The sequence below is a fragment of the Nannospalax galili genome, unplaced genomic scaffold (assembly GCF_000622305.1).
Source record: "Nannospalax galili isolate Female #2095 unplaced genomic scaffold, S.galili_v1.0 scaffold1070, whole genome shotgun sequence".
In the NCBI taxonomy this organism is placed as follows: Eukaryota; Metazoa; Chordata; class Mammalia; order Rodentia; family Spalacidae; genus Nannospalax; species Nannospalax galili.
In genome coordinates this window covers 105931-118325 of record NW_008327467.1, presented here as the reverse complement: position 1 = coordinate 118325, position 12395 = coordinate 105931, and the positions used below count along the sequence as shown (strand labels likewise).

General features: G+C 43.5%; 1 protein-coding gene across 1 annotated transcript in view; it reads left to right on the top strand.

Moving 5' to 3' along the window:
* Tjp2 (tight junction protein 2) overlaps window positions 1-10831 on the top strand; it is a gene marked incomplete in the record, with an annotated part of 118886 nt that extends 108055 nt beyond the window's left edge. Inside the window, 6 exon segments of the mRNA XM_029562094.1 lie at window positions 2916-3016; window positions 4166-4375; window positions 5515-5625; window positions 6749-7072; window positions 8486-8571; window positions 9871-10831. Of these exon segments, the coding sequence (XP_029417954.1) occupies window positions 2916-3016; window positions 4166-4375; window positions 5515-5625; window positions 6749-7072; window positions 8486-8571; window positions 9871-10036 (998 nt within the window).
* Between the last annotated feature and the right edge of the window lie 1564 nt (window positions 10832-12395).

Here is a 12395-nt window from a genome sequence, read left to right as displayed (position 1 = left end):
AGGGAATATTCTCAGGAGTTGGGAGACTTGTCTAGCCAAACACCTCAATGTTTAGGAAGCCACAGGATAACTTTACTGAGATGTAACTTACATGCCATACCATTGACCCATTTAAAGTACACACTTCAGTGAGGTTTAAGTTCCTTCACAGTTGTGTAACCATCACCACGTTTAGAGAAACCTAACCTGTCAAAGATATCTCATACCCATTAGCAATCATTACCAATTTCTCCCCAGCCCTTCCAGCTTCCAGCCTATTGCTGCTGCTCTTGGTACACTCCCCTCTTTGACTGGGAATGGGGAGGCACTGCCCACACATGTGAGAGCTGGGCATGAGGATCTATGCATACCAGCAGGGATAGTGGCAAAGAGAGGAGCCTCTCAGAATTCTACTTCCTTGAGTTCGAAAGCCATAGTAAACCTTTTTAAAAAGAGATAAAGTGTATGAATTAGGCGTTACCTTTGATTGGGGCCTAGGAAATTAGCTGCTGTGGAACTCTTGTTATTTGTTCAAACACTTAATTGCCAGTGAAACTCAATAAGAGGTTTCGAGGCATTCCTATTAGTAGAGGGGCATGAATGTGATTTCTACATTTCTTAAGTAGCCCCTTTAACTTAGATTTTCTTTGTGATGAATATAGGCTGTATCAGACAGTTTCCAATAACAATAGCTTTAAAAGGCCACCGAAAGGCTGGAGAGATGGGACAGCAGTTAAGAACACTTGCTACTCTTGCAGAGGACCCAGATTTGGTTGCACCCAAATGGAAGCTCTGTCACCCTCTTCTGGCCTCTGTGGGTACTGCACACACACACCAGATACACATATACACATAAAATAAATAAATCTTAAGAAATAGCCACGGTCTGGAGAGATGGCTCAGCATTAAGAACACTGGTTGTTCTTGCAGAAGACCCGGGTTCGAATCCCAGCACCCACATGGCAGCTGACAACTGTCCGTAACTCCAGTCCCAGGGGATCTGACAGCCTCTTCTGACCTCTGCTGGCATTGCACGACATGGGTGCACTTACCTACATGCAGGCAATACATGCATACACATAAAATATAAAATAAATAAATAAGAAATAGCCACTTAACATTCTTTATACACTTGCTCCAAGTCACTTATTTTATTGCTCCAAGTCTCTGGGCTGCACACTCACACACTCTCACTTCTGTATTTATGTACTGGCATCATATTTTAGCTATGTCACAATAGTCTTTGTGACATGCCATGATGAGGACACAAAAATCCATAGCATCAAGGTCAATTTCCTAGGGCAGTCCGGTGTATCAGTTTAGCCTAATGCTGTAAATAATTAATAAGCAAGGAAATAGTAAGCTCATTCAGGGTTTTCCAAGGTTAGAAGTAGCCCTTTTTGTTTTTTCAAGACAGGGTCTCATGTACCCCCCAGCTAGTCTCATACTTACTATATAGTCAAGGATGACCTTGAATTTCTGCTCCTCCTTTCTTTTCCTCCCTAATGCTGGGGTTATAGGTGTGTACCATCTCACATGGCTTCAGGGTTAGAAAAGAAAACTTGAAGCAGAGTAACTCAGAAAATTTGCTTAATGGATCTTCTGATTTTAGAAATGATATAGACCTCTATGCCCTCTAATTAAGAGCCATGAAAGCATTTTTTTTTAAATCCTGGTTTATCTTCAGTCCTGATCATTTATTTAGATTTTTTTATATTAATTAATACTTAATTTGTCTTTGGAGTTATATGACCATTAGGCTGGCTGGCCATTGAGTTCCCAGGATCCACCTGTCTCCACCTCCCAGTGCAGAAGTTATAGGCACACCAGGCCATGCCTGGCTCTTAATGGGCCCTAGGGATTTAAATATACATCCATTTGCTTTTATAGCAAGTGCTCTTACCCAGAGACATCCCCTCATCCCCATTTAGGTCCAATTTATTAGTTTGGAACCATTTTACTTATCTGGCTTATCTCCCTTATATCCATAAATACCTAATGTTGAATAACAGCTTCATGTCCTGTGTCTGTTGGTATTTTATATCTGGACTCCAAATTGGTGTCTTTACATGTGAGGGCATAGCCCAGGCTGCAGGCTCTGAAAACAAAGTTCCACATTTGCACCAGGTGAAGTGCAGGGCTCATTCCTTTCACTACTTGTCTTAGTTTCTTTCTTATTCCTATAAAAAAAATACCCTGAAAAAAGCAACTTCAGGGAGAAAGGGTTTACTTCCGCTCACACACAGTTCAAGGTATAGCCACTTCCACTCACATTTCAAGATATAGCCCATCTTATCTATGTTCCTGAAAACATACTTTTAAAAAAAAAAAAAAAATGCATGTTTTCTACAGGGAGACCCTGTCTCAAAAAGACCAAAAAAAAAAGAAAAAATTGCAGGTTTTAGGGCTGGGCATGTGACTCGATGGTAAATGCCTGGCATTTATGATGACCTGATTCATTCTATTCCTAGCATTCGGGGGAGAGGGGTGCGTGTTCTGAATAAACAATAGATTCTGAAAATAAACCTCATTGTAAGCTTTATAACATCTGTCTATCTGTAATATAAACTAGAATGGCTTTACTTCCTTTCAACCATAAGAATTTAGTTTTTTGGTTTTTTTCTTTGTTTTGGTCTTTTTGAGACAGGGTCTCCCTGTAGCCCCAGCTGAGCTAGAACTCACTATGTAGACCAGGCTGGTGGGCTGGCCTTGAGCTCACAGAGAGATCTGCCTGCCTCTGCCTCCCCAGTGCTTGGATTAAAGGGGTACACCAGCATGCTCAGCAAGAATTTAGTTTTAAATAGCATACAGACTTCCTAAATTTGGCAAAGGTTTTCCAAAAATATGACAGAAATAAATACAAATACTGTCAATGGCTTTTTGAACAAACATTGCTCTGGAAATTGTTGCTGACCTTTTTGTTTACATGTCTATAGCCACAATCAACTTGAATTCAGCCAATGATAGTTGGTTTGGCAGCTTGAAGGACAGCATTCAGCAGCAGCAAGGAGAAGCAGTCTGGGTCTCTGAAGGAAAGGTATGTGGCCTGCTGTGAGGCGAGAGTCTGTGTTTTCCATGCTTCCTCAAGAGGGCAGTGAATGTAGGAAATCATGTCCGCTGAAAGCAACTCCAATGTGTATTTCAAGTCACAAGTTTTCCATACTCTCCAACAAAGCAATAAAATGAAGGGATTTGGAAAAGCAGAACGTAATGGTACCACCCTACATTCACTTCCCTTTTCCTTTAATGTAGCAACTCTAATTGTATCCAAGTACACTAATCAGAGCTTACAAGTTCTTGTGCTAAATGCCACAGCTTACTAAGGACATGGGAAACTTGGAGTGGAGATGAGAGGCAAGGTTGAGAACCATGGGGAATATGGTTAAAAACTCTACCAAAGAGAAGAGCTAACAGCTGGGAGTCTGTGCCTAGTTAAGAGGTTGGCAGAGAATACACACTAGTTCTGAATTTGAACAGGTAATACCAGAACACTAGTGATCTTGTCCAGTCCTCTAAAGTTGGATAGCTTATCCCTAGAGATAGGAACTGCTTAGCCATGCTGCTAGGAAAACGAGAAAGTCTACAATTGGAGCCCACTTTGTTCTAGGAACTGTTGCATCCTGTACTCCAGCTGAATTGAGGTACTTGGCAAGTTTTTATAGTGATGATTTTGTTGCAAAATGGACTAAGGTTTGCTGCAGTCTTCAAGGCTCCCTGGAGAGGACAGATTGAATAGGACGTAGCTTTTGTCCCCATGGTTCTGAGAATCTTTTTATGGTGCTGGGTATTGATCCCAGCTCTCTACCTCTGAGTAGCGTCCCAGCCTGGGTCTGAGATGTTGTAAGTGAGTGGAAACACACACAGCACAATGTGGAGCCAGGGGCCAGCAGAAAAGGCTGGAGGGAAGCTGATTCTGGAAGCCAAGTGAAGCCAGGAAGTATGGCTCGGCTGTGGAGAGAGGATGGATGAGAACAAGGATAGTTGGAGGGTCTCAAATTTATGTTCCTGTGCAGAAATTAACCTAGCATCAGCATCAACCAAAGTGATGCTAAGACGCTAAAGATCCTGTCCATTTCTAGCACCTGCCAAGGTTTCAGACACTTGGCTCTGCCCTTGGGAGTTTTTTGAGACCCATTCCCAGGAGCCATGTCAGACTCCATTGACCCTCCAAAACAAATTCCTCTAGATGGAAGGGATGGATGATGACCCTGAAGATCGTATGTCCTACTTAACCGCCATGGGTGCAGACTATCTGAGTTGTGACAGCCGTCTCATCAGTGACTTTGAGGACACCGACGGCGAGGGAGGTACCTACACTGACAATGAGCTGGATGAGCCGACTGAGGAGCCTCTGGTGTCTTCCATCACCCGCTCCTCAGAGCCGGTGCAGCATGAGGTGAGGCGAGGCATGGCACACCATGGGCAGTTTGGCCATGAGCAGGAAAGCTGTTAACTCAGGTGCTATAGAAAGAATCCTCCAGGGTTGAAGCAGACGACTGCTAGGAAGTCACACTCTTGAGTCAGCACCTGCATGGGTGGTCCTGTGGTCCATGGAAAGTGGGACCAGAAAGTGGCATTAGAAGAGGTTGAGTGGTACCATTCAGCACTCACTAACCCTCAGGAGTGATGGATAAACAGACTGGTTTTATGTGCCAGCTGTTCAAATTATAAGTGCAACGTTTTTAATGATTATGTCACTGCTCAATTTGCTTGTAACCTTTGATTAGCCTCTCTCTGTACTCTTAGGAGCCCTGCTTTTCTTCTCCCCTCGACCTTTAACCTCCTAATTTCCCTAGAGTTCCTGATTATTTCCCCATCAGTTTCCTTCTCATATTTCATTTTTCAACTTGACTTTATGCATTTGATCATATATACCTTGAACCCACTAGTTTACACAGCTCTACAAACTACATCAGTGGGCAGTCATTTAGGGCTGGGGCAGTTATTAGTTGCACCTCAGAGAACAATAGTCTTTGTAACATACCAGTAGTCCTTTGTGGACTAGATTATCCAAGCACATATGAATAAAAATTGCTATGGACTATTGCTATGGACTTCCCTTTAGCTGTTTTAACTCATCCTTACTGGACAGTCAGTGATATTTTTTTTCTAAATTAAGTAGAAGCCCCCCTCCCAAAAAAAACAAGAACAAAAAGTCTACCACCACAATAAAAATGAATGCACACTGCTAGACAAGTTAGAAAGAGTAAATTCGCTTCTGAAAGTCTATAAATACAGAGGGAGTTAGTGCTTAGGAATACTCATTAGTGACACAAGAACTTTAGATATTAGGAGTTTTTGTTTGGTTTCTTTCTTTAAAGATAAAGCCTACTGCATTGGGTGCAGCCAGTTTAGTGAAATGTCTTAAGCATTTGTGAGGGGAAGGGCCCAGTATCTGCCTTTGCAAGTAGGAGAATGCTGGCCTGGCACTTCAACTGCTCAGTTTCCACAAATTTGCAGAACTCTAGCAAAGCAGAGTGCTCTCTTCTCTCTGCTTGGGTGTTCTTGGTATGAATGAACCTTTATGTTTTGTAGAGCATAAGGAAACCCAGCCCAGAGCCACGAGCTCAGATGAGGAGGGCTGCTAGCAGAGATCAACTTAGGGACAGTAGCCCACCCCCAGCATTCAAGCCAGAGCCACCCAAGGTACGTGACTGGGAAGCCCAGGATGGGAAGGAAGAGGAAGCAGGTGCCCTGGAGCCCCCTGGGTAGCCAGGGGGACACACAGTGAGATGGTGTTGGATTGTGGTTTGGGCTCACTGTATTTTCTGTTAGAGCATGTCCTTTGGGCTGTTGAGTGAGCTTGAAAATTAAGGAAGTGTGAAAAGATGGGAGTGAACGAAAGGTACTATTAGGAAAGTATGTAATTTAGGTTCTCAGAGAGTAAGTTATTTGCTTTTTTTTTTAATTTGAAAAAGTAAAATATGGTCAAAAGCTGCATGGTAGAATAATCAATCTTAGGATCTGTTCTTTTTTCTATCCAATTAAAGTTTTCTGCCCATAGTGTAATCCTTACTGGAGACCTGCTAAAGAAAAAAGGCATTGTTATTATTTAGAATGCATGCTTCTCAGTATGAGAGCAAGTTAATCTATTTGACTAATTGTTATCTAGAGCAGAATCAGCATAAAGACATGGGTGTCATGTGATTTGATTCATTGCCCCCTATTGGAATCAGCCTGTGACCATAGGCTTTTCCTTCTATCTCTGACTTAAATGAGAAACAAGCAGCAGCATCTAAGCTGTCAGCAAGAATTAGTAGCCTTGGGTAATATTTAGTGAGGACTTGCAGTGGGACTAAATCAAATGTGAAGGATTAATGGCTGGGGGTATAGTATGCACACAACCCCCTTTGGCCTTCAGCTCATTTTCATTGCTCCCCAACTAGGCACTGGTCTCCCCTTTGAGCCCCCAGCATGTACCTTCAATGCAGCTTGACCTCAGAATAAACTATTCTTTCATCTTCCAAATTGATTCTTCTGAGGTCTCCTCCAAGATTCCAATCTTCTCCAGTATAAAATTATTCAGGGCCTATTCTACCTCCAGCAGTTGCTATCCTCCCACCTCCCTGCACCTCTGTCACCTTGAGGTAGGCTCAGGATGCCCAACTAGTGGCTGTTTGCCCTGTCATATCTGATTCTTTATCAAGATGATATTTGTTGCCCACCTTTGGAAACTGATCAGGAAATGTAGCGTATTAAGCCACTAATGTAGATTTGAAAATAAACTAAAAGTCTAAGGTATAAAAAGATATGTTATTGCTCCTTGCAGGCCAAAAATCAGAACAGAGAAGACTCTTTCTCCAAGTCCCAGGAACATAAGTCAAACCCCTCCGCCCTGGCTGGTAGTGAGATCCAGGTGGGGTCTCCCAAAGGGTGTCCTCCCCCTATTGCAGTGAAACCTACTTTTGGACGATCCATCCTGAAGCCCTCCACTCCTGTCCCTGCTCCTGAGAGTGAGGAGGTGGGGGAGAGCACTGAAGAGCAGGAAGATGCTCCCAAATCAGTCCTGGGCAGAGTGAAAATATTTGAGAAGCTGGACCACAAGGCAAAATTACAGAGGATGCAGGAGCTCCAAGAAGCACAGAATGCCAGGGTAATTTGCTTTAAACTACCAAGGGTCTACCTTGCCCAAAATAAGAGTTTTAATGAGGTTTGATTTCCATATAATGCACATTCCCTTTTCCATTGCCAAAAACATGGCAGACATGGTCACCTGCACAGTACCCCGTGACATTTCCACATTGCCAGCTGTTGACACATCTTTTATGCTTTTAGTCAAGAAAGCCTGATAGTCCAACTGAGTAAGGTTTAGCTCTCATCCTTCAGATCTGTGTCTTGTTCTGGAATGGGAGGTCAGCACCTTGCAGAAGTAGTGCTAGTTGGCAGTGTGGGTGATGGTTATTGGTTACTCAGTCTTCCTTTGCTTTGAGATTTGCCACAGAATATTAGCAGCCATTGAGCCTAGTGTACGTTGCCCATTTTGAGCTATTTGAATTTTTCCAATGTGTACATGGAATGCTTCAATGTTGAAGAATTACGGTGATGTCAGACATGGTGGGACACCGTAGTCCCAAACTGCTTGGGAGGCCAAGGCAGGAGGATCACTTAACCCTGGAGTTGGTGACTAGCCTGAGTGAAATAGTGAGACCTTTCCTTAGGGAGCAGTAAGGAAATGGGAGACAGGACGCCCCCCCCATTCTCCTTCCCTCCCCTTTTCTTGAGACCTTACTGATGTTGCTTGTGGTGATCTGGAACTCCCTGGGCCCACGACATATTTTAGCTTCAGCCCCCTGAACAACTGGGTCTACAAATATAAGCAGTAGTAATGTTTGTTTGGTTTGTGTGGTTTTTGGATTTTTTTTTTTTTTTTTTTTGGTTTGGTTTGGTTTGGTTTTGAGACAGGGCCTCCCTGTAGCCCAAGCTGGCATGGAACTCACAGAGTTCATCTGCCTTTGCCTCCTGAGTGCTGGGATTAAAAGCGTGCATCACCACGCCCGGCCATTTCTGCTGTTTTCAAGTGCACAGCTCATTGGCATTAAGTGCACTCACATTGCTGTGCAGCCATCACTACCATCTGCCTTCAGAACTTTTTCCTGGTCCTTAAATGAAACTGCACCCGTCCAACAGTAACACCTTCCCCCGGTGTCCTCCCTCCAGCCATTGCTGTACTATTTTACTGTCCCTCTGAATTTGATGGTTTAGGAGCCTCCCGTAAGTGGGGTCTTTTGTCACTTGCTTACTTCACTCAGCATCCTGTCTCAGGACTCATCTTTTCTGTAATTACATCAGTGAATGTAATTCACTCCTTTTAAACAGCTCTGAGTTTGACTTGCTTCACTAGGTCCTACACAACCTTGGAAACAAGCGTTTCATCTATTTGTCTTTGTCTGGAAATGAAGTGGGAGACAGGAGTAGGATCTGGGAAGAGGGTGGGGGCTAACAGGAGACCCGGGAAGGAACCATTCAGTCGCCCATTCCCTCCTTCTATTTTCCTAACTGCCTGCAGATTGAAATCGCTCAGAAGCACCCTGAAATCTATGCAGTTCCTATCAAACCCCCCAAGCCAGATGCCGGCCTGCCCCAGCACATGAGGTAAGAGCTACTCAGTAGTCAAAAACAGAGTTTCTTCAGCACTTGGACTTGTGTCAGAACAGTAAGAGAGGTTTTCCCCAGGCCAACTGTTTACCCTGTTAGTCAGACTTAATTATTAAGGTTACAGAATCAAAAATTTCAGGTCCCTTTCCTTGTGTACTTGGTACCCTTCACACATTGGAGCATTAAATTGTGGATGGCATGTATGCAGAATCCCTAGGGCTTAGGCCTGTGTATTAATGTTTTCTGGCTCTTAGGTACACTCCTTAATCCTTTGTGTCATTGTGCATAATAAAGCCAGTTGTGCCCAGCTGGATCTGAAGGGACCCTAACAGGCAGGGTGACCACCACAGGTGGGATAACTAGCATTGGAGAGATGCTCAGTATTTAATTTTTAAAAAATTTTTTTCTTTTATATGTATTGAGTGTTTGCCTGTGTGTGATGCTTGCAAAGGTCAGAAGAGGACATCAGACCCCCAGTAACTGGAGTTAAGGATGGGTATTATTTACCATGTGGGTGCTGGGAACCGAACTCGGGTTCCTCTGCAAGAGCAGCCAGTGCTCTTAACTGCTGAGCCATCCCTCCAGCCCCAATGCTCAGTATTTAAATTCATCACAAACACTAGGAATTATCACAGTGTCTTCCTCTAAGAGGTCTTACAGCCAGGCATGGTGGCATAAGCCTTTAATCCCAGCACTTGGGAGGCAGAGGCAGGTGGATCTCTGTGAGTTCAAGGCCAGCCTGGTCTACATAGTGAGTTCCCAGACAGCTGTGGCTACAGGGAGACCCTGTCTCAAAAAGACCAAGAAAAAAAGAAGAAAAAAGAGGTCTTACGTTGGATTGTTTCCTGCTTCTGAGAATAGGAAACAAATAAATCAGATTTTCTTGCAGTCTTTCTTACTGAAAGCCAGAATCTACTGAAAGCCAGAGCACATGGATTGCCAATTCACCGTTGACCACGTTGCTGCTGGCAATAGAGTGTTTGGTATATAATTGACTGATCATACGGAGTGAGGCTGTAACAGGCAGCATAGGAGTGTGGCAGGCTCATTCTTCCTTCTACTTTGGGAATTCTTGGTCAGAGCACACATGACTGCTCTAGTAGGCCTTGGTCATGACTCATATTGTATCTCTGTCCCCATCACCCTGTGAACCCTGAGAGGGACCAGCAGTGCCTGATCAGTGGTGGAGAGAGTAGTATGCTCTGGGGTCAGGAAATGGTCTGTCTGTGAGACTCATAGCTTCAGCCCCATCGGCAGCTGGAGGATGTGGGATGTGCTTAACGCCCTTTTTCTTAGTTCTAGGCCCCCTGAGCCTCAGAAAGCATCTTCCACAGTTAACCAGGATACCAGAGGAAGCTATAGCAGTGATGCTGAGGAGGAAGAATACCGCCAACAGCTGGTTGCACACTCAAAACGCAGTTACTACAGCCAGCCCTCCCGGTATCGGGACACAGAGTTGTAGATATCTGAGTATGGACTCTCTGGGACCACCTGCCACTGCATCAGCCCAACACTCCTGTAAGGCCACCTGGAAGATCTTCTCCAGTTCAAATACACTGCAGTGACATGGTGGGGACCCAGGCAACAGCCAGCACATGACCAACTCTGTTTGTGGGACCGGGATAGGGTTCATTACAGCCTTTTGCTCAGAATTCAGAGGAACACTACAGTCTGATACTATTACTTGCTTTGGTGGACCAAAAATCTGTATTAATCATCTGTATTTTTCATATGTATATTGAGGAGCAATAACATTTTCTCATTCATAGCTTCCTTCCAGGACTGCTTCAGTGTGAAGCAGATGTGAAAAGGAGTAAAAAAAATATTCTTGTGCACAAACTAAATTCAATGAAGTATTTTATCACAATTCTCTAAGTGCCTTTGATGAGATGTCTTAAATTTTCTTCCTCTGAAGCATTGTGCAAAGATACAATGAACTAAAACTTTATTTTTACTAAATTTTTATACTACTTTAGCAGAAATGGTTTTCCCCACTGTGTCATCTTTTCAAGGCATTATCTTTGTAATATTTTCCATAAATTCTGCTTGTACATAGAATAGCTTCACTTTATAATTTGGCTGTAAGTGCTAAATAGCTCTGAAGCCAAGAGGTTAGTATAGAATTTTGTTGTTGTTTGTTTAAAACCATGTGCTCCACAAAAGCAGATACTTGAGAAAAAGGTATTTTATTTCCATAAGTGTATGTCCTGACAGCAGGCAATTTAATAATTTAATAAAAAGGAGTACATTGCAGTCAGTACTGAGCTGTGGTGAATTTCTACACTCCTACCTTTTGGGCAATGCTGGGGATGGAACCCAAGGTTCTTACAGTGGTGAGTACGTACTCCACCTTTAAAAACCAGGCCTCCCTGTTCTCAAAGCAAACTTTACTTCAGTTATTGATCATACAAGTGAGAACTTGGTCCTTAGTGAACACTGGGAAATGTTCTGTGATCACACTCTGATCCTTTTGATGTATTTCCTTTTGATGTTGGGTGCCTGAGTGGTACTTGAAGGTGGCTGGATTTGCAGTTCTCTTCCCTGTTCTTTTCGTTCAGCATGCTATTGAGAATGTTCTTTTCACAAAGTGAAAACTTCAGGTGCTCATCAAGACTGATGACTGCAGGTAGCGCATCTCACACCTGCTTTGTTAAGTGAAGATTTCCCCTATTGGTTGTGTTGATTGCTTTCATTTTTTGCCTCTTTTACATAAGATACCCCTTTTATCTAAGCCATGCTTTGTGTGCCAGTGATCAGCATGCTAGCCCCCTCCTGCAGGTAAGTTCTCAGAATTACTGAAAGCGTCGAAGCAATTTTAAGGCTTGTGTTTACTGACAAGTTGCTTCCTAGAAAATACATCTGTTTCTACATTTCACTCTGAAAGACTAACGTAGGGGAAAAATTTAAATGAGACAGTTTAGGAACCTAAGCTTGCGTGAATCAAACATTCACTGAAGGTCAAGCATGGTGGCATAAGTTTTAACTTTGTTTTTGTTTGTTTGTCTTTTTGAGACAGGGTCTCCTTGTAGCCCCAGCTGTCCTGGAACTCATTATGTAGACCAGGCTGGCCTTGAACTCACAAAGATATGCCTGCCTCTCCCTCTCAAGTGCTGGGGTTAAAGGTGTGTGCCACCACGCCCAGCAGTTTTAACTTTTTAAAAAAAAAAAAATGATTTGGGGCCGGGCGTGGTGGCGCACACCTTTAATCCCACCACTCAGGAGGCAGAGGCAGGTGGATCTCTGAGTTCAAGGCCAGCCTGGGCTACATTGTGAGTTCTAGCCCAGCTGGGGCTACAGAAAGAAACCCTGTCTCGAAAAAAAATCAGATTTTAGATAGAAGTCCAGATTTTTTTCTTTTTTTTTTTGGTACTGCTGGGCTTGTGTCTTTTCCTGATAACCACAGGCTAGAGTAGAGTGGATACTGTTGTAAGTCAAGGGAGTGGATCATTGGGACTTGAACCCAGGACCTCACCCAACAGACTTTCTTGAGGGCTTGCTGTCCACTTTTGCTAACAAAGGTTGGATTTATAGACTTGGTCTAGGGAAGTATATTCTGAAAATTCTCTACAGAAGATTAGCCGGGCGTGGTGACTGGGATTAAAGTTGTGCGCCACCATGCCCTGCCAACAATTATTATTCTTGATGAATTATTCCCTCTATTCGTAGGTAGTTGTTATAGTCTGGGATCCACAAATGCCCCAGACAAACAGGTGAGTCTGGAGAAAGAAAGAAAGAAAGATTTATTATGTCTGGGCTACACGGCTGGGCTTCACTCTTTCCTAGAGGGTCCAGAGTGCAAGCACTCTGGCTCTTTTTATATT